This window comes from Dendrobates tinctorius, unplaced genomic scaffold (assembly GCF_039654945.1).
Source record: "Dendrobates tinctorius isolate UK_male_01 unplaced genomic scaffold, ASM3965494v1 ptg000250l, whole genome shotgun sequence".
In the NCBI taxonomy this organism is placed as follows: domain Eukaryota; kingdom Metazoa; phylum Chordata; class Amphibia; order Anura; family Dendrobatidae; genus Dendrobates; species Dendrobates tinctorius.
The window spans coordinates 10,187,962-10,211,134 of record NW_027361917.1 but is presented as its reverse complement, the minus strand read 5'-3'; the positions used below and the strand labels follow the sequence as shown (position 1 = coordinate 10,211,134).

General features: G+C 44.0%; 1 protein-coding gene across 2 annotated transcripts in view; it reads right to left on the bottom strand.

The window, feature by feature from the left end:
* Window positions 1–23,173, bottom strand: part of CST7 (cystatin F) — a 148,805-nt gene that overhangs the window by 68,614 nt on the left and 57,018 nt on the right. Inside the window, exon 4 of one of the 2 annotated variants that reach the window (XM_073557468.1) lies at window positions 11,123–13,075. The exons of the other annotated variant lie outside the window; for it this stretch is intronic. Coding sequence (XP_073413569.1) covers window positions 12,953–13,075 — 123 coding nt within the window. The 3' untranslated portion in view covers window positions 11,123–12,952. Of the gene's footprint in view, window positions 1–11,122; window positions 13,076–23,173 lie in introns of those variants that run through there. 2 annotated transcript variants of the gene reach the window in all.

Sequence of the window (23,173 nt, the reverse complement as noted above, 5' to 3'; positions counted from 1 at the left end):
TCCAACCCAGTGTTCCCCCAACTCTGGTCCTCAAGAGCCACCAACAGGTCATGTTTTCAGGATTTCCTTAGTATAACTCAGGTGATAATTGCAGTACCTGCACAGGCAATAATTCCATCACCTGTGCAATATTAAGAAAATCCTGAAAACATGACCTGTTAGTGGCTCTTGAAAACCAGAGTTGGGAAACATTGCTTCAGCCCTATAGCCAGAATGAGCAAATCCAGATCTGCTTTTCTATACAGTTACAAAAGTCATCATTTGGACACCTCCTCTTCATAGCCGGTGCTAATACCTTAAGCCACATATCATAGGCCCGTGCTTGGGGCCCTAAGTGATAGATTATGAAGGAACTTGTAAAAGTTGAAAAGGGTTTTCCAGAATCAGAGTATTTATGACGTACATATCTGATTTATGGGCGTCCATTTCTATCTCCACTTGCTGACCAGTTGTTGAAGCTCCGGCATCCCTCAATCAATTTAGTCTGTTCGGTGTTTATGGAAGGGATGGCCTGGCTGAGATGTCTAACCACCCCTGAACATCAGTGCAAACAAAGCTCTATAGTGTGTATGCAGTGTCTCCTGTTTTCTCTGGATGGTGCAAATCTTGGGAGACCTTGGTTGAAGAACAACAAAAGAGACATTGGACTTCAATCCCCTTAGTGGCTGAGACAATTTTGGCCTTCACGATTAAGCCCCATTTTTTGTAATTCTGAGGTGTCACTTTATAGGGTAATAACTTTCAAATTTTATACATTTCAATGATTCTGGGACTTTATTTTTTGTAACTCATTATATAATATGTCACAAAGAAAGTCCCAGAATGTATAGAAAAGACCAAGCAAAAAGCAAATCCATCTTGTATCAAATTTAGTGTAATTAGTAAAATACAATACATTCAGTGAAATCCACTATCCCTTAGAAAACACCTTTTCACACTAGCTACCATATTCGGCATAAAAATAGAAAATAGTATTTAAAGCAGTGGTCCCTTCAACAGCTGATCAGTGAAGGCGCTGAAAGTTGCACCCCCCACAATCTAATATTGATTGCCTATGCTAACAATAGGCCACCAATATCCTGAGCCCAGAAAACCCCACTCTGAAAAAAAAATTTATCTGCCTGGCACAGAACACACACTGCAACCACAAGTATCAAAACTAAACCTTATTAGCTAGAGAATCTTTTGAAGCTTGTTTTTGTAGGTTAACCTGCTCTAAAGCCTTCAATTTCCACTAAAAACGCATATGACAATCTTCTCTTTTCCTAACACACTAATCTTCACTGTGGTGCTGTCACACATCTGTTCAGTTTCAACAGTGAATTATTGCTTGTCTCTAAAAGTTTAAACTGGGTTGTAATGTCCTCTTATTAACCAGATTCACCAGAAAATGGCTGCTGCATTTCCTGCTTCTGCTTTTATATGATATTTTTGCCCCTAACTTTTTATTTTCCCAAGGGTAACAGGAGAAATTGCACCCCAAAAGTTGTTGTGCAATTTGTCCTGAGTAGGCTGTTACCTGATATGTGGGGAGGAACCACTGTTTGGGCGCATGGCAGGGCTTGGAAGGAAAGAAGCACCGTTTGACTTTTTCAACGCAGAATTGGCTAGAATTGGGATCAGACGCCATGTTGCGTTTGGAGAGCCCCTGATGTGCCTAAACAGTGGAAACCCCTCAATTATAACTTCAACCCTAACCCTAATCCCAACCCTACCCTAGTGGGAAAATGGAAATAAATATTTGTTTCAATTTTATTCTTTTTCCCTAACTAAGGGGGTGATAAAGGGTGAGTTGATTTACTATTTATAGCAGGTTTTTATGTTTGGCAGCTGTCACATGCTAAAAGACGCTTTTATTGCAAAAAGTTTTTGCATAACCACATTTTGAGAGCTATAATTTTTCCATATTTTGACCCACCGAGTCATGTGAGGTCTTATTTTTTGCGGGACGAGTTGACGTTTTTATTTTCGGGCACGTGACATTTTTTGATGGCTTTTTATTCCGATTTTTGGGACGCAGAATGAACAAAAAACAGCAATTCATGAATTTCTTTTGTGGGGCGTTTACACCGTTCTGCGGGTTGTAAAATTGATAAAGCGGTTTTATTCTTCAGGTCAGTACGATTACATTGATACCTCATTTATATAATTTTTTTATATTTTCACGCTTTTATACAATAAAAACATTTATATAAAAAATTTTGGCATCGCTTTATTCTGCGAGCTATGACTATTTTTTCGCTGATGACGCTGTATGGCAGCTCGTTTTTTGTGGGACAAGATGAAGTTTTCATTGGTACCATGTTTCTTTATATCCGTCTTTTTGATCGCGTGCTATTGCACTTTTTGTTCGGCGTAATGATAAAGCATTGTTTTTTTGCCTTTTTTTTTTGGAGTTCACTTGAGGGGTTAACAAGTTGGACAGTTTTATAGGGCGGCTCATTATGGACGTGGCAATACTAAATATGTATACTTTTGTTTGTTTTTTATTTACAAGCAAACAAAAAAGAATTAGGGAATATTTTTCTTACTTATTTAGGAATTTTATTTTTTATTTTTACACTTTTTTTTTTACTTTATTATATTGTCCCGGGGGACATTACTACATAGTGTCAGATCGCTGCTCTCAGCAGGCACTGAAAAAGCCGCCTCCCTGCAGGACCCCGAAGGCCCCCGTGGCCATCTTGGATCCGAGGGCCTGCAGGGAGGAGGCCCTCGGAGCAATGCGAGCACATCGCGTTGCTCCGAGGGTCTCTGGGAAACACACAGGGAGCCCCCTCCCTGCGCGAATCTTACCTATGCCCCCCAGTACGCTGTGATCATGTTTGATCGCAGTGTGCCAGGGGTTAATGTGCTGGGAGTGGTCTGTGACCGCTCCTGGTACAAAGTGCCAGGTGTCAGCTGTGATAATCAGCTGACACACAGCCGCGATTAGCGGCGCCCCCCCATGAGCGCCGCTGATCTATGATGACGTACTATCCTGTCCTTAGGAATTAAGTCCCAGGGCACATGGATGTCATAGTACGTCATCTGTCAGAAAGAGGTTAAAGGGACATGCCCACTGTTTTCCTCCTGTTGCACCCGAGTGAGTACAACCCCTAAAATTGGTGCTATACGTGCAGGCAGCGTTCCCAGTAGAGCCGTGAGACTGCTACAGGAAGGACTGCATGTTAAGTCTGTTGACCAGCCAGCAAGCATCGCCAGACAAAATGGAGGACCTGCTGAAACACTTGGTCCAGTCACAGCAGAAGTAGCAACAGCAAGAGAGCAGGCTGTTACAGCAGAGCCAGCAGGAGCAATGGCAGCAGTTGCAGCTTCTGGTAACTGTCACCCAGGGCAGGGTGAGCGCCCCAACCCCAGGGTCTGGCTGATGATGTCCACGTCTGGAAGGCGGTAAGATAGGCTTTGCAGAAAATGACTCCTGGGGATGATGTTGAAGCATTCCTGACAGTGTTTGAAAGGGTCGTCGAGAGAGAAACTCCCGCCAGAGCAGTGGGCAGAGGTACTGGTGCCATACTTGACAGGGGAGCCCCAGAAAGCATACTATGATTTTGCTTTGCAGGACGCTAAGGAGTAGGGCAAGCTAAAAACGGAGATTCTTGCATTCTTGGGGGGGGGTAAGGCTGGAGTCACTGCCATATTTCTCGTGCAATAATCGCATCGTACTGCACGGACTGTCCGGCACCTCTCCTGACCTGATCAAGACAACATGATGGATTACTATACAGCTGTCCAGCTCAGGTCAGGAGAGCCGACAGCCAGTGCGAGTTTTACGATGCGATTCTCGCATGAGAAATACAGCAGTGTGTCTCTGCCCTAACAATGACTCTCAGGGCCTAGTGGGTTCACCATTGGGTGTATCACCGGGACAAACCACCAAATGTTTGACCTGTTGCACCTGGTTCAGAAGCGGCTGTAGCCAGAGTCTTTTACGCTTGCACAGATGGTTGAATGGGTGGTGATGGACCGGTTTGTGCACTCCGTGCTGAGGCCCATACAGACTTGGGTTGCCTAGAGTGATCCATGGAATGCCGATGAACTGGTCGGACTGGTCAAGAGATACCAGGGGATGGAAGGTTCTGTGGGAAAGTAGTCCACTCCATACTGGGAGTCCAAACAGTGAGGAGGCCTACAATGGAGTGGGGCACCCAAGATCCAAAGGGGCGGGTGAGGTGGTGCCTAAGGTCCCTACGGGTGATATTGTTTTCTGGACGTGCCATGGCCCAGGCCATAAAGCCACCAATTGTGCTTTAAACCCTGAGAAGATGGACTGCAGCATGGGATGCCGATGTTCATATTACGTGTATCCGGCCCTATGGCCAGAGTGGACATTGAAACATCCCAAGGTACTGAGTCCCATGAGGTCAGCATAGTTCGAGACATCTTGCACCCTATAATTATAGGCTAGGACTTTCGTTTATTTTGGGATCTGTGGGGGAAGGGTTCTGAGTTCGCTGGCACGAATACGGAATCCGTGAACCCTAATAAGGTATCACCACCAGGGCTGGTTTTAGACAAAGTGGGGCCCTAGGCAAAAGTTTAAAGTGGGGCCCCAAATGCTAACATTGTAAAATCATACATTTAGGTTACATTACATGAGCAGGATGCCGATACAGTTGCAGAGGAGCCTGGAGCCAGTGCTGGCACTGTGGCCCCCAAATTCAGGGGCCTTATATCGGCCGACGGGTCTGCCACTATTAGCATTACACAGGAGCGTTGCTAGGGTCAGAAAAGATTGGGGGCCCAAGCCCCAAAGACAAAGAGTTGTCCCCCAACCCCCTCTTAATTTTTTTTTTTAACACTGCAGATAACACAGCAGGGCTCCCAACCGTCCTGGATCCAGCGGGACAGTCCCAATTTTGACACTCCCATCTGCGGGATTGTAGTTTTCCCGCACTGCAAATCAGCCGCCACGCCCACCTGTCATTTCAGAAGGGACTGTGTACCGACCGCCATACAATTCCCTCTATGCACAGCATACTCCAGAACAGAAGCCCTCCCCGGCTCACGTGACCAGTCACATGACTGTGACCTCATCCTATGTAACACCAGAGAAAGCAGTGATAACTCTCTGAGAACAGATAATATAGTAGATGTCACCTGCAGTCCTATGTAACACCACAGATAGTCTTACTCAAACTCTATGGCTATGTTCACATGCATTTTTTTCAGTAGCCAAAACCTGTTCTATTGGCAGTAAAAATGTTGCGTTCAAAAACCTGTTTTCATCTTGTTTTCTGGTGTTCTTTACACTTTTTTCAGCTTTTTTTAAAGTGAGGATGTTGCTTTGTCTACAGTATGTTTAAGGTCACGATCACACGTTGAGTATTCGGTCAGTATTTCACATCAGTAAGTGCAAGTCAAAACCAGGAGGGTGAGAAATCCAGAAGTGCTGATGTGTTTCTACTATACTTTTCCTCTGATTGTTCCACTGCTGTTTCTGCATTACAAATACTGATGTGAAATACCGACCAAATACTGAACGTGTGAACGAGACTTAATAGTTTAATTCACCAAAACCACTTAAAAAATTGCAGCGAAAAATGCCGTTGCAATATCTGCAGCTTTCTTTTTTATATTCTTTCATTGCTTTTTACGGGTGAAAACACACTGAAAGAAGTGACACGCTGCAGATTTAAAAAGCGCTACAGTCCTGAAATTCAGTCAGAAAAAAAAAAAGCGCATGCAGGAGATTCCGGAAAACTCATATGTTTTGATGGCACTTTAAAAAGCCGCTCTTGGCCATTTTCATATGCAGAATTTCTGCAGCTTTTTCTTCTGCAAATAAGTTTACAGCATTTTACAGCACAAGCAAAGACTGAGATTTTCAGAGATCTCCTCACACCCTTTTATTTTCTCCTGACTGAATTTCACAACTGCAGCGTTTTATAAATCCGCAGCGTGTCACTTCTTTCAGCAATTTTTTACACCCGTAGAAAGCAATGAAAAAGTTTTAGAAAAGCTGAAAATGTCACAACGTTGCTTTTCGCTGTGTTTTTGGTGAATAAAAAGAACTTTATTAAACATGTACTGTAGACAAAATGAATACTATACAAAAAAAAACAGCAAAAGCTCTAAGCGTATGTCCACAATCAGTAAACTCTGGATGCTGAGTACATCCGCAGCATCCAACCCACAGCGGCCAGATGTTACAGCACAGTGGATGGGATTTCTAGAAATTCTATGTCCACTATGCTGCACATACGCCCGCACCCGCAGAGATGGACATGCAGTACGACTCTCCAGACCCCAGCATGTCAATTCATCTTGCATAGATGCGAGTCTCCGCAAGAGAAGTCTCACCCCTACGATGTATTGGACGCGGTGATTCCGCACGGTTCAGTGACCACACGCGGAATCACCTGCGTTTAACAGATGGCAGCACTTTGGATGGAGCACATGTCCGCTGTGTCCAAAGTGCTGCCATTTCCGGATCATCTGCACATACCATAAAAAATGGTTTTGAAAGCAGTGTTTTTACTGCCAAGAGAGAGGCTTTGGCAGCAAAAAAAAAATGCAACAAAAACGCTGATTCCTATGCACACCTGTACTATATATATGGATGGTTTACCCTTATTATTTCACATGGGAATTCATTTATTTCTATATAATAAATCCCCTGATTCAGCAGACTATATCCCTGCCTTGTGTCATCCAGACAGTAGTGACAGGAGGTCGCCCTGTCACATTACAAGCAGTGATTAGTGACTGTGGTCAGAGCTGATGCTGATCGCTGCTGTATGTGGCTGTGAATCCTGAAGCGATCAGCACTGAGCTCCGGACCACAGTGAGTAAATCACTGTACTCTGACCTGTTATTGCTGCCCTTACGTACCAGGTTCTGTGGCTTCACTTAGGCATATCCATTCTCAGGACATTGCTAGGAGCAGCCATGATCAGGACTAAGGAGGAGACATACAGAGCTTCAGGCATGGTCCTGCACTGTCACTGTGCTGTAATCGGCCCCTCCCCCCTCAACTTTTAACCTAACTGCAGGGAGAAAGAGACGGGGGGCTCAAGGGGCTTTGCGAGACAGACGCTCCGGACTTCAGAGCAACGCACAGCATTATTCACTGCTGTACACCCTCTGGGCACTTCATAAATGGACTTCAGATGCAGGGGGCCCCCTTTGTAGGTGGGGGCCCCAGGCATCTGCCTGGTCTGCCTGGTCCAAACGCCGGCCCTGATCACCACACCCAGAGACAGACAGGTTTCCCTTTTGCGTCCCTGTGGGGGATGGGAAGGAAGTGTCTCCTGTGTCTGCCATTCTGGAGTTAGTGGTGACCAGTGAGAGTTTTGGGACTGCCCAACATAGGGACCCATCTCTGAAAGGAGCCTTCAACACTGTCACTATCATTAATGGGGTTGCACAGGAGCTAGGGGCTGACACAAGGTTTCCATATTTTATGGTGAGTGGGGAATTGCTGTACCGGGTCACGAAACTAAGGGAGGAGTTGGTGGAGCAGTTAATAGTGCCAGGGCCCTATAGACTGAAGGTGTTGGACATGGCCCATTCACACATCTTGGGGGGGGGGGGGGACAGCTGGGAGTGGAAAAAATGCAGGAATGGAGTGTGTAGAGGTTCTATTGGCCTAGGTGTCCCCATGAAATATTAAACTATTGCAGGTTCTGAAACAAATGTCAGTAAACCGCCCCCACCTTTCACTTTCAGAGTCCCCTCGTGCCATTGCACATTATTGAAGGGCCGTTCGTGAGAATTGCTATGGACTTGGTTGGTCCCCTGGATAAGTCAGTATATATTGGTCATTCTGGACTATGCCACTATCCTGAGGCAATTCCCCTGAGAAACTCCTCCGCAGAGAATATAGCCCGCAAATTGGTCCATGTATTTTCCTGGACAGATTTACCGAAGGAGATCCTGACCGTTCAGGGAACACCTTGTATGAGTAAGGTGATGAGGGAATTATGCAAGGTCCTGCAAATCTCCCAGTTGAGGACTTCAGTGCACCATCCTCAGACAGATGTCCTTGTCAAAAGATGTAATAAGACACTGAAGATCATGCTGCGGCCAGCCATAGAGAGACTGTAGGAAATGGGGCTGTCTCTTACTGTATTCGCTGCTCTCTATCTGTGAGGTTCCACAGGCCTCTACGGGGTTCTCGCCCTTCGAACTTTTGTATGGCTGACATCCGCGAGGTCTCCTGGATATAGCCAAGGAGACCTGGGAAGCAGAAGTCACACCCCACAGAATCATCATTGAGCACATGGCACTGATGCAGCAGAGGATTGCGAAGGTGATGCCCATCGAGAAAGAGCACCTCCTCCAGGCAAAAGAAGCGCAGGCCAGGGTCTACAACCGGTCAGCCAGAGCGAGTCAATTCCTTCCACGAGACCGGAGTTCTTATACTAATTCCTACGGTGGAGAGCAAGTTCTTTGTCAAATTGCAAGGGCCGTATGAGGTGGTGGTGAAGTTTGGTGATGTAAATAAGATTCATCAACCAGGAAGACTGAAACCATGTCAGGTCTACCATTTCAACCTCATCAAGCCATGGAAAGACATAGAGCCAGTTGAAACTCCGTGCTTGCTGGGCAACCTGGAAGGCGAGGTTGGAGGTGGTGCCATAGCGGAGATGCTGTAGAAAGCCCAGAAGCAGCAAAGCCGGGAGTTACTCCAGAAGAACAGCGACCAGTTCTCGGAATTGCCGGGTTGCATGAATGTCATAGAACATGAAATTCTGATGAAGCCACATGTGCGCATAAATGTGAAACCTTATCGGATTCCGGAGGCCCGTGGAGAAGTGATCTCCAAGGAGGTGGAGCGCATGTTAAAACTCAGGGTCATTGAGGAGTCCAAGAGCGGTTGGTCGAGCCCGATTGTCCTGGTCCCAATGCTCGATAGGGAATGGAGGTTTTGCAATGACTATCGGAAGTTGAATGAGGTCTCCAAGTTTGCCGCATATCTCATATCACGTGTCGATGAGCTAATTGAGAGACTTGGACCAGCAAGGTACATAACCACCTTGGATCTGATGAAGAGATATTGGCAGATCCCCATGGTACAGGAAGCCAAGGAGAAGACTGCGTTTTCTATGCCGGACGGATGCTTCCAGTATGTTCGGATGCCGTTTGGACTGCAGGGGGGCTTCCGTGACCTTCCAGAGACCTATGGATAGAATCCTTGCCCCCCATAAGCAATAGGCTGCTGCATACCTGGACGATTTTGTTATCTTTAGCCTGGAATGGGACACTGATCTCGAAAAGGTCCAAGCAGTGTTTGATGCTCTAAGAAAGGCTGAGTGTGCCTTGGGGAAAGAAGAAACCAAGTGTCTGGATTATGTAGTGGGTCGAGGCAAGACCAAACCCCAAATCAATAAAGTAGAGGCAATTCAAACTTGGCCGAGACTGCTGTCCAAGAAGCAAGTTAGAGCCTTCCTGGGAATCGTGTGATACTGCAGGAACTTCACCATGATGGCCACGTCCCTGACTGACCTCCTTACGGGGACAAAATCAGTAATGGCTAAATGGTCTGAAGAGGCAGAGATGGTCTTCCACAAAATGAAAGGGTCTCTATGTAAGCCACCAGTTCTGGTGGCCCCTGACTTTAGGAAATCTGTTTAAAGCACGGGAATACCATAAACTCCATGCCCTATCTGGCGGCCGGTGCCTGAATGCTGATCGCCGGCACCACATGCACTGCAGGACACACACGTTATTCAAACTATACCGCCGATTGCAAGATTTGACTGCCGCTCTCTACACTCATTACCTACCTGGACAATAGCAGGTACTACCAATATCGATCATTATTATTGAAAATAAAGTCACACTCATAGCACTTTCCTACATACTATGCCCCTCTCTGTTTTAAACACAAGATCACCGTAAGCCTCATCCTCTATCTGGCGGTCGATGCCTCAACACTTCTTACCGGCAACACCTACACCGCAGGCTGCTTGCGCCATTGAAACCACACCACCGATTACAAGGCTTAATTACCATTCTAATCCTTCCTCCTACGATTGAACAGTACCATCCAGCTCACTGGTCATTGCAGACATTTTACCGGTGTGCACAACTATTATAGCCACTGAGTCAATTAATCAGTTACAACGACTGAGGTAAAAAGCTGACTCTTAATAAAGATAATATTAGGAAAGTTTCCATAAACAGATAGTATCATTGGTAATCTATTCTATTATTTCTAAACATTCTTTTTCGGTGATTACTTTGTATCTCCGTTCATACTCCACCCACACACACAAATGACACACCATTTGAAAGGTAAACTTGCCCCTTTCAGCAAGAAAATAGCCAAACAAACCACACATCCATGATTTGATCACAGAGTACAGTTTAAACATTAATTTTGATAAATCTGCAGTAAAGAAAAATGACCTGCACTTGGCACCACAATACCCCAAAGCACACTACCACAAAGCTGCTTACAGACATCACAAACAAATCCAAACATTTGCCTTGGGGTATTTCCAGCTTGCTCAAGTGCTTGCCCAGCCTATTTCAGGCACATTGGAGGATTGCACACTTCATTGCAGGTGAGTCACATATGCAAACACATTTGTTAACATGCACTGCTTTTTCGCTGATTACTTCGCCCCAAACACATAAATGATACACCATTTGAAAGGTAAACTTGCTCCCTTCAGCAAGAAAGCAGCCAAACAAACCACACATTCACGATTTTATCACTAAATACAGTTTAAACATTCATTTTCATAAACCTGCAGAAAGAAACAATGACCTGATGGTGGCACCTCAACCCGAAGACTTTTTTTGGCCTCTACGTATCAAACCAATTTATTGTATTACCAATCTACATATATAAATACCTGTCTGTGTTCATCATCTCATAAAATACATTTACATTTGACCAGCTCGCTTTTTCTGAAATTGCCTGCGCCACCGATGACCAATGTGCGAAAATTTCGCATGGGCCAGCTAGTTGATATTATTTTGTATCTCCTACTAAAACCCCTTGTCAGCAGTATATAACACCATCCTTATAACATTGTCTCTACATTTTAGACTCGCGGCATTTATCCATCTGAAAGGCGATTGTGAAACAGGCCCTATGAGGAGACCTACAAAACCTTCACAACAGTGACGACTAGTGAGTCTCTTAATCAACTAGCAACAACTAAACAACTTTTAATTGGAGTGTTTTATTCCTATGTCCTAAATAGAAAATTCAGTTATATATTTAAAGTAAATAAACGCATGTTTCTACATCACTCAATACAGTAGACTGAAGAGATAAATTTAAACTATCGTCTTTGCAGCACATCGCACTTCTGGACTAGAAATCATATAGTTACTGTATTATTGGTTTTAAAGCGCCACTTGGATTCCCATTTATTTTCTCTTTTTGTGACTTTAGGAAAGAGTTTGTACTCCAAACAGATGACTCAGATGTTGGTTTAGGAGCCGTCCTTTCCCAGGAGATACACGGGGAGGATCACCCTGTTTCTACCGGAGTAGGAAGTTGTCCTCATGTGAGAGGAATTATTCAGTTGTAAAGAAAGAATACTTGGCCATAAAGTGGGCTGTGGACACATCATGGTACTATCTGGTAGGACATAAATTTAGATTTGTTTCCGACCATGCCCCACTCATGGATGAGGGAAACAAAGGGTAAAAATGCTAGGGTCACCGGCTGGTTTTTAGCCCTGCAAGACTTCAACTTCCAGGTGGAACATAGAGCAGGGAAGTTACATGCCCTCTCAAGAATACCTTGTCTGGTAGTAGAAAGTGCCAAGCCCCACGGCTTTAGGCAGAGGGTGGAGGTATGCAAGAAGGCTAAAGGCCACATAATCGATGGGAGGTATGTGTCACAGAGATTACTTCTCTCTGTGAAGTAATCTGGAGTATTTTCTTTAGTGCACGTAAGCACTAAGATGTCGTTTGGTGCACCTGGATCTGGGTTGCGGATAGCTATGAGAGATGGGCGGTTCTGGCTAACCACATATCTCACCTCTGGGTGTGGTTACAGCCTATATAAAAGAGAGGCTGTTGTTTGGCACATGGTCTGTATATTGGGAGAGAGAAAGTCTCCTGTGTGTGGCTCCAGACTGAGCCTGAATGCTGGACATTACCCCAGCCTATGTGCCCACATGCCTGGGGGAGCAGAGCCCTGCTATGGACATTCAGGCTTTGTTTTTTTTTGCCTGATCTAAAGGCTATTTACCTTTTGTTTGAGCTTCAGGGATTATGAAGCAATAAATCCACATGAACTTTTAGGCTGAGTGCAGATGTACTTTTTGGCCCTGCGGATTTTTCCGCGCAGAATGGAAGAAATCCGCAGGTCAAATGACCTGCATTTTTCCTGCGGATTTCTTCCATTTTTCATGCGGTTTTCCATCGCGGTTTTCCCCCTGCGGAATTGGAGACTGGGGAGATGGAAAACCGCACAAAAGAAGTAACATGCTGCAGATTTTGTACTGCGGGAAAACCGTGCGGAAAAATCCGCAGCGTCTGCACAGCGGTTTTTTTTTTTTACATTGATTTTAAGGCTACTGTACATCACAATGCGGATATGCAACGTTTCTTCGCGGTAAAATCCGCTGCGGAACCGCTGCAAATCTGCATCGTGTGCACACAGCCTTAAAGGAATGTGCCTCCTATTTTCCTCCTGTCGCACTCAAGTGAGTACAAGCCCTACATACATGATTCCTTGTTTCCTTCAAGATGAGGCAACCCCTTTAAAATTGACAGTGTATATTGTATGCATTCAAAACACATTTCATATATACACTGAATAGTCTGTGATGTTGGGTGCTATTGTCAGTAAATCTTAGCTTGAGAAACAGGTGTGTATCAGTGTTAAACCTATTGAATCCTAAAATACATTTTTGGTGATATGGATGTGTTTTTTCCGCTTGTCTAAATGTGAATGCTTTTCAACAATATTTATTTACAGTTTTCTTTTTACATTTCTCCCATTTGGTAGTATCTGTAGTCAGCAGATACTTCAGCCCTATAGGAAGTTGCTGTGGTCTTGTGTTCTGTGTGTTGGTAGAATGGGACTGCACTCTAGGACAGACAGTTTCTCGAAGTGCAACCAGCTGATTTTCCACACCTCAGAATAACATGTGACCACCTAAACGAGAGAAAAACAGAAAAGGTCAGGGCATATAACATCATAGGATGTGCCACTTGCAAGTTTCGAGTGGAGGGGTTATCCTGTTGTCAGCTTATTGTGCAAAGGACAAATATATTCTTTGTATGATATTTATAAATAGTAGACCCACAGTTACCCTTCCATTTTACATCCTGCCCTTGTGGTCACATGACAATCAATTGACATAACTCCATTTAAAAGGTAAATGTAAAAACTTTGAAATTGTTTTTAATATAGCAGCGACATTATGTGATGTGACTTTATATACAGCTGTGGCAAAAATTAAGAGGAATCTGACAGTTGGTTCCTACTGCACAACCCATAGGCCACATGAATCAGACATTGATTCAATCAATCATTGCAGCCATTTTATTCTGAAATTCTGCCATGATTCAGATAAAATAAATATTTAACCCCTTCATGACCTTGGGGTTTTCCATTTTTTGCTCCCCTTCTTCCCAGAGCCATAACTTTTTATTTTTCTGTCAATATGGCTGTGTGAGTTCTTGTTTTTTTTGTAGGATGGGTTGTAATTTCAAACAAAACCATGGGTTTTACCATATTGTGTACTGGAAAACAGGAAAGTTTACTACTAAGGCAGATAGATGAAGCTGCAACCCATAATGAGGTCCTTGTTATGGGGGACTTTAACTACCCGGATATTAACTGGGAAACAGAAACCTGTGAAACCCATAAAGGCAATAGGTTTCTGCTAATAGCCAAGAATAATTATCTTTCACAATTGGTGGAGAATCCAACCAGAGGAGCAGCACTTTTAGACCTAATACTATCTAACAGACCTGACAGAATAACAAATCTGCAGGTTGTTGGGCATCTAGGAAATAGCGACCACAATATTTTACAGTTTCACTTGTCTTTCGCTAGGGGGACATGTCAGGGAGTCACAAAAACACTGACCTTTAGGAAGGCAAAGTTTGACCAGCTCAGAAATAGGAATACAGAAAATAAATGGGAAATGTTTAAGAACATCCTTAATAGGCACTGTAAGAGGTTTATACCTTGTGGGAATAAAAGGACAAGAAATAGGAAAAACCCAATGTGGCTAAACAAAAAAGTAAGAGGGGCAATTAACAGTAAAAAGAAAGCATTTAAACTACTAAAGCAGGATGGCACCGTTGAAGCTCTAAAAAGCTCTAAAAGCATCCGGTCCGGGGGCGCCCAAGGACGCACAGGCCGCCAGCTTCACCGGCCCCGCCCCCGCCGCGTCACTTCTGGCACGGGCGCGCGCGAGGATGCGCAGGCCACCGGCCCCGCCGCATCACTTCCGGTCAGGACGCGCGCGAGGTCGCCACCAGGGCTACCGGTCCTGCCCGCCGCCGCATCCTTTCCGGTATGGGCGCGCAAGGATGTGCAGGCCACCAGCGCCATGGCGGCGCCCGACACATGGCGCCCCCCAGACGCCACCGAGGCGCAGCCGTACGCCGACCACGATCCAGGCCGAGGGGGACCGCACTGGCCAGAACAAGGACCGGGATCAGGGGAGGAGAGGCCATACTTACCTGCCGGCGCCGGCCCAGGAGACGGGCATCCGCTGGACCCCGCTCCCACCTGCCCCGCACACTGATGTGGAACCCTGCCGCACCGTGGCACTTCCAGGGGACTCTGCACTGCCCGAGGTAGGAGACACCCCCGCTACCTGAGTCTGATGCGTTTGAGAGGTGCCGCCCTTATGTATCTGTAGGATTTCCTGTTCCTGGAGGGCGGATCACCTCTCTCAGGTGGTGCTGTCATGGACGACCAAATAAAATTCTTTATCTAAAAAAATAATTAAAGCTGCCAAAAGAAAAAAAGAGAAGCACATTGCTAAGGAGAGTAAAACTAATCCCAAGCTGTTCTTCAACTATATCAATAGTAAAAGAATCAAAAGTGAAAGTGTAGGCCCACTAAAAAATTGTGAGGAAAGTATGGTTGTTGATGATGAGGAAAAAGCTAATATATTAAACACCTTCTTCTCCACGGTATTCACGGTGGAAAATGAAATGCTAGGAGAAATGCCGAGAGACAAAGAAAACCCTATATTAAGGGTCACCAATCTAACCCAAGAAGAGGTGCAAAACCGGCTAAATAAGATTAAAATAGATAAATCTCCGGGTCCAGATGGCATACACCCACGAGTACTAAGAGAACTAAGTAGTGTAATAGACAAACTATTATTTCTTATATTTAGCGACTCTATAGCGACGGGGTCTGTTCCACAGGACTGGCGCATAGCAAATGTGGTACCAATAGTCAAAAAGGGCTCTAAAAGTGAACCTGGAAATTATAGGCCAGTAAGTCTAACCTCTATTGTTGGTAAACTATTTGAAGGGTTTCTGAGGGATGTTATTCTGGATTATCTCAATGAGAATAATTGTTTAACGCCATATCAGCATGGGTTTATGAGGAATCGCTCCTGTCAAACCAATCTAATCAGTTTTTATGAAGAGGTAAGCTATAGACTGGACCAAGGTGAGTCATTGGATGTGGTATATCTTGATTTTTTGATACCGTGCGACACAAGAAGTTGGTACACAAAATGAGAATGCTGGGTCTGGGGGAAAATGTGTGTACATGGGTAAGTAACTGGCTTAGTGATAGAAAGCAGAGGGTGGTTATAAATGGTATATTCTCTAACTGGGTCGCTGTGACCAGTGGGGTACCGCAGGGGTCGGTGTTGGGACCTATTCTCTTCAACATATTTATTAACGATCTGGTAGAAGGTTTGCACAGTAAAATATCGATATTTGCAGATGATACAAAACTATGAAAGCAGTCAATACAAGAGAAGATAGCATTCTGCTACAGATGGATCTGGATACCTTGGGCCGAAAGGTGGCAGATGCAGTTTAACAATGATAAATGTAAGGTTATACACATGGGAAGAAGGAATCAATATCACCATTACACACTGCACGGTAAACCACTGGGTAAATCTGACATGGAGAAGGACTTGGGGATCCTAGTTAATGATAAACTTACCTGGAGCAGCCAGTGCCAGGCAGCGGCTGCCAAGGCAAACAGGATCATGGGGTGCATTAAACGAGGTCTGGATACACATGATGAAAGCACTATACTGCCTCTGTACAAATCTCTGGTTAGACTGCACATGGAGTACTGTGTACAGTTTTGGGCACCGGTGCTCAGGAAGGATATAATTGAACTAGAGCAGGTACAAAGGAGGGCAACAAAATTAATAAAGGGGATGGGGGAACTACAATACCCAGAGAGATTAGCAAAATTAGGATTATTTAGTCTAGAAAAAAGACGACTGAGGAGCGATCTAATAACCATGTATAAGTATATAAGGGGACAATACAAATATCTCTCTGAGGATCTGTTTATACCAAGGAAGGTGACGGTCACGCATTCTCTGCGTCTGGAGGAGAAAAGGTTTTTCCACCAACATAGTAGAGGATTCTTTACTGTTAAGGTACTGTCACACTAAGTGATATCACTAGCAATATCACTATAACTTGTGACGTTATAGCAATATTGCTAGCGATATCGCTGTGTCTGATACTTACCTACGACCCGCTCCCCCGCTGGTTGTCGCTGATCGCGCAAGAACGTTCAGGACCGCTTCTCGTCATCAGCTTCCTGCGGCGCTTCCTGTGGAGAGACGAGCGACGAGCATGGAGCCGGGCGGGAGGACGCAGGATCGCCTAATGTGACAGGTAAGTAGCGACCCCCGTCCCCAGCGATGTCGCTGGTGAGATCTGCCTGTGTGGCAGCTCACTAGCGACCACTTAGCGATGTACCAGCGATCCTGACAGCGTCATATCGCTGGTCGGGATCGCTGGTACATCGCTAAGTGTGACAGTACCTTTAGGGCAGTGAGAATCTGGAATTCCCTGCCTGAGGAGGTGGTGATGGCGAACTCAGTCGAAGGGTTCAAGAGAGGCCTGGATGTGTTCCTGGAGCGTAACAATATTGTATCTTACAGTTATTGCTAGGTTCTTTAGAAGGACGTAGATCTGGGGATTAAGGCTATGTGCACATGCTGCGGTTCTGCTGCGGTTTTGGCCGCAGCAGTTCTGCAGACAGTGTACAGTAACATGTTATCCTATGGGATTAACATTCTGCTGTGCACATGCTGCGGATTTTTAACCCTAGAACGCATACCTGGGGCCTCGCAGGCCTGCCAGGTTAGGCCTCTTTCACACTTCAGTTTTTGTGTCAGTTAAAAGCCGCCAAAAAGGCGGACAAGCGGATCCGTTCTTAACTGATGTGAACGGATGCCACAGGATCCGTTTTTTGACGGATCCGCAAAATGAGGAAATTTAAAGGAACCGCTAGAGAGAGAGAGAATTTTTTTTCTTTGTCTGGCACCCAGACAGAATTTCGGGTTAAATCAGTGTCTGGAGGATCCGCCGGCCAAAAAAAGTTGCAAGCTCCGTTTGGAAATCTTTGAGGATGTTGACGGACAGCAACATTATGGCGGATCCGCACAAAAACGGATGCAACGGACGGCAATCAGTCAAGATCCGTCAATGGGGAAAAAAACGGATCCACAAAAAAAATTGCGGATCCGTTTTTTTCAAAACCTGGCGGATTTTGACTGATTGTAAAAAACGGAAGTGTGAAAGAGGCCTTACTTGTTTTCTATTTTCTGTAAAAGTACTTTAGTTAGAATTTTGAAAATCTAGGTAATACTCAGGTATATAGTTGTTAGTAATTTCCAGTTATTCATATATTTTTATGTTACAGACATTTCGGTATAATAACCTTTTTTTGGGACTACCCCATATTCACGCACCTGGGGCCTTTTAGGCCTGTACTAGGTTTACATGTGATACTCAGTCTTTTTGTCTGTATTGTTGCTGGGGAAGAACTTTTATGACTCTGCTATTGCTGGGAAGAGTGTGGGTTCTGCATGACAACATGGTCATGTGATCTTGTGAGGGAGGCTCCCTCACAAAGTCATGTGTCTCTGACCTCATCGCAGGTCTTTTTGTCCTAATTGCTGGAGAGACTTTGGAGGAAGAAGTCAGCTTTCTTTTGTCTGGAAATAGAAACTTTCTGAGCTCCAAAACCAGAGGCTTCTACTGCACTACAAGAAAGTGATCTGTTGGAGGTAAGAGGAGGGGGGCTGCACTTTACCTGCTTTATATCGCTTGGTGTGCTGGGACCCTAACAGAGAGTCTTATCACATACTGTTTACAGTGCACAAGCCTGATTGTAATTTTTTTTTTTTCTTTTTAGTTTACTGACATCTAAAATTACAATGGCACAGTCTACTTCCAGGGGATTGACTGACCATGAAATCGAGGTGATTGTTTTCAATAGTGATGAAGAAAGTGAAATTTCTTTGTCTGATGAAGAGTACATGCCACCAGCTAATGTATCAACTTCATCGTCCAGCGATTCTTCAGATGATGAAGAAGTAGTGGATCCAGCAGAACGTTCAAATAGAACATCTAAAACGAATATTTTTTGGAACAGTACTGCTGCGGCTCCTGCACGCACCCCATCGCATAACATTATTAGAGTTGCTCAAGGAGCTGTCGGAATTCCCCAATTCATGTCCAAAAGAGATGTTTTCTGTAAATTTGTTTCGGATGATATTGCAGATGAGGTAGTTTTGTGTACTAACGTAGAAGGAAAACTTATCGCGTCAGGAAGAAAAAAAACATGGAAAAATATAACTAAAGAGGAACTATATGCTTATATTGCCCTTACTCTTCTGGCAGGGTTGACAAAATCATACGATGTTCCAATCAGAGAGTTATTTCAGAACCCATTTGCAGATCCACACTACAAAGCTACTATGTCCATCAATAGATTTGAGGGTATTCGGAGATGCCTTCGTTTTGATGAAAAGAGAACTCGCCTTGTGAGGTTGGCAACCGATAAATTAGCCCCCATTAGCTATATCTGGAATCTTTTTATCAAGAACTGTACAAAGCTTTACCATTCCAGTGATAATGTGACAGTGGACGAGCAACTTCTTGCCTTTAGGGGACGTTGCAAATTCATTCAGTATATGCCCAGTAAGCCAGCTAAATATGGCATAAAAATTTTCTGGATGTGCGATTCAGCAAGCTATTATGGGATGAATGGTCTGATTTACTGTGGCAAAGAAGCTGATGCTCCAGTCCAGAAAGACCTATGTTCCGACATAGTAAAAACACTTGCTCTACGGATTACGGATCACCTCCAGCGCTAGTGGGAATGCATCCTTACTTTGCAATTGTAAAATAAATTTTGAAAAGTATTTTTATTTGAGTTATTCCGTGTTATTTGCACACAGGCCTAAAAGGCCCCAGGTGTGTGAATATGGGGTAGTCCCAAAAAAAGGTTGTTATACCGAAATGCCTATAACATAAAAATACCCAACAACTGGACAACTGGAAATTACTAACAACTATATACCTGAGGAATACCTAGAGTTTCAAAATTCTAACTAAAGTAATTTTACAGAAAATAGAAAACAAGTAACCTGGCAGGCCTGCGAGGCCCCAGGTATGCGTCTGCCAGCCTTAGCTGGGGTCACCAGGAGGTCAGATCCATTACGGAATCCCGTCCTGGCGGACCCCAGCGCTAGTGGGAATGCATCCTTACTTTTCAATAAACTTTGAAAAGTATTTTTATTTGAGTTATTCCATGATAATTATAAACAGGCCTAAAAGGCCCCAGGTGCGTGAATGTGTAGATTTCTATGGGTATGCATTCTAGGGTTAACTGCGGAAAAGCTGCGGTTTTGAATCCGCAGAAACAATTGACATGTCAATTATTTCTGCGGATTCTGCTGCGGTTTGCCACCTATTCCATTGTCCAGGTGGCAATCCGCAGGGCCAAACCGCAGGTATTTTACCTGCGGTTCTGCAGATAAAAATCCGCAGACCAATCCGCAGTGTGTGCACATAGCCTTATTCTGACAGAATTTTATAGGCTGAATTGGATGGACTAATGTCTTTTTTTGGCCTTACTAACTATGTTACTATGTTAAAGTGTGGTCAAATAAAAAAAAAAAAAAAAGTGCATTTCTATTTTTTTTTTTTTTTACCATGTTCATTAAATGCTAAAAATGACCTGTCATTATGATTCTCCAGGTTATTACGAGTTTGTAGATACCAGACATGTATAGGTTCTTTATTTAAGTGGTGAAAAAAAAAATCCAAAATTTGCACAAAAAAAAAAGCAAAAAAAAATAAAATGCTTAGTTACTTAACAGTAAGGCCGGGGTCACACTAGAGAGGAATGCGGACGAGTGAGAGGTGTTAAAAGCACGCATTACACACGGACAAATGATTCTCTATGGGGCAGCTCCCATCAGCCATATATTTCTCATCTGTATTCTACGGTCCGTGCCAATCGCAGCACGCCCGTAATACGCCAATGCAAGTCTATGGGTGCGCTAAAAATACGCATTACACATGGACCAGATGTGTGACTTGCGAGAAATACGCACCCAGTGTCCTTTAGAAAAGCCGGCAATTCAGTGCGTGATACAGTAAAATCACACAGGTTTTATAACACAAACGGAAGAATAGATATAGACACATAGAATACATATTATATATATATATATATATATATATATATATACATACACATACATACACATACACACACACACATACACACACACATGCCATTGAGACACACATATATATATATATATATATATTTATATTTCACAGAGTTCTTCATAGCAGAATAGCCGCTAATTCAATTGCCGGCTTATGTCAAATCATTCTCCAACCCGACATGAAATGACACATGGTTTACATACAGTAAACCATTTCATTTTATGGTTTTTTTTGTATGTCTTTCATTAGCAATTAGATGAGGGTTGATGTGTAAAATTTGGGAGGTGTAACTGTTAATTTAAGGGGTTAATTCATTGTAAAAAAATGTGTGGGCTCCCACATTGACAAATTACCGCGGGAGCCCACACATTTTTTTACAACAAATTAACCCCTTAAATTAACAGCTACACCTCCCAAATTTTACACATCAACCCTCATCTAATTACTAATGAAAGACATACAGTAAACCATTTCATTTCATGTTTTTTTTTGTATGTAAACCATGTGTCATTTCATGTCGGGCTGGAGAATGATTTGACAAAAGCCGGCAATTGAATTAGCGGCTATTCTGCTATGAAGAACTCTGTGTAATAAATATATATATATATATATCTCAATGACATATATATATATATATGTATTCTATGTGTCTATATCTATTCTTTCGTTTGTGTTATAAAACCTGTCATAGGGCTCCATTATATGTCCATTTTGCAAGCCGGCGAGAAAATCTCAGCATGCGGATGGCATACGGATTACATACGGATGCTTACATGCGCAAAATACGCGACCACACCTTGCTTACGGATGACATACGGATCACTATTTAGGGGTCATTCATCCGTATTACGCCTGTAAACTACGGACCGTATTTTGCGTTGGTTAGTGTGACCCCGGCCTAATGGTGTTTTTCGGAGCCCATGACTGCACCACGAGAGAGGTGATCTGCCCTTCAAGGACAGGAAAGCTACAGACATAAAAGGGCAGCACCTCTCTCCCACATCAGTTGGATTACAGAGCACGAGAGGACCTGCCTGGTTAGTAGCACTATATATACACATTCCATACATAAAATAACTTTTCACACGAGATTATGCAAAAGCAAATGAAGTGCTCACCCACTCATGAAGGAAGGGAATATAAGGGTGCTGTCATGGGCTCTGAAAAACACTGTTACTGGTAAGTAACTAAGCATTTATATGGTCTCCCATGACAGCACCACAAGAGAATAACAGAGAGGTAAGAAAATTAGGGAGGGACCACAGCCTGAAGCACCCTTCTCCCTGTGATATCGGAGGAGGCACTCATATCAAGCCTATAATGCTTATAAAACGTGGAGGGAGAAGACCATGTGGCCGCCTTACAAATCTGCTCAATTGACACCTCCGATCTCTGCCAATGAAGTCACCATGGCTCGTATGGAGTGAGCCTTCAGACCCTCTGGAACTGCCTTACCACTTGCTGTATAGGCCAAAGAAATTGCTTCCCTGATCCACCTAGCTAAAGTGCTTTTTGAAACCTTAAAGGGAATCTGTCACCCCTTTTTTGAGATATCATATAATGATATCATTCAATTGTGTGTCACATAAGGATTCTCTTACTACTTTTGCTTCCCCCTGACCCCGCACCTTTCATGCATAAATAAATTTTTTATATCAGTTCAGATGTATGTAAACTGTCACTGTCCGGTCCGATGGGCGGGGCTTATTCAACTGCTCCCCTCCCTGTCTTGCTCTACACATTTCTTCTGGTGTAGAGCAAGACAGGGAGGGGGGGGGGGGCAGCTAAATAAGCCCCGCCCAACGGACCGGACAGCAGCAGTTTACATATATCTGAACCGATATAAAAAAAGTATTTATGCATAAAAGGTGCGGGGTCAGGGGGAAGCAAAAGTACTAAGAGAATGCTTATGTGACACACAATTGAATGATATCATTATATGATATCTCAAAAAAGGGGTGACAGATTCCCCTTAAGCCCCTTTCTAGCTCCCTGAAAGGATACAAATAAAGAATTATCCTTTTTTCAAGGATCATTTACCTAAATATATCTAAGTAGGCATCTCCTGACATCTAGTGAATGGAGCCTCTCTTCCTTCTGATTCCTGGGATTGGCACAGAAGGAAGAACTATCTCCTGCAGTCTCTGAAACTTAGAGGCTACTTTCGGTAGGTAAGAGGGATCCGGCTTCAAAATGACCCTATCCTCCCGAAACTGGGTATATGGTGGAAGTCTGGACAGGGCCTGAATGTCACTAACCCTACGGGCCGAAGTTAAAGCAAAACTAGCCACCCAATAATTGCCTACCAGATCACAATTATGTAGGGCCCCCAAAGCCTATACCTGGACTTTAAAGGGTGTTTGTGGATAGTCCTCTCTCTAGGCCCTTTCGTAGGAATTCCAGAACTTGACCTATCTGAACCTTCCTCCCAATCTCCGCACCTGAGGCTGATATACGCTGGAACAAGTTTCTATCATTGTTGTGGATGCTTTCCTACTATTAAGTAAAGTGATTACTAGATTATGAGAAAACCCTTTCCATATCA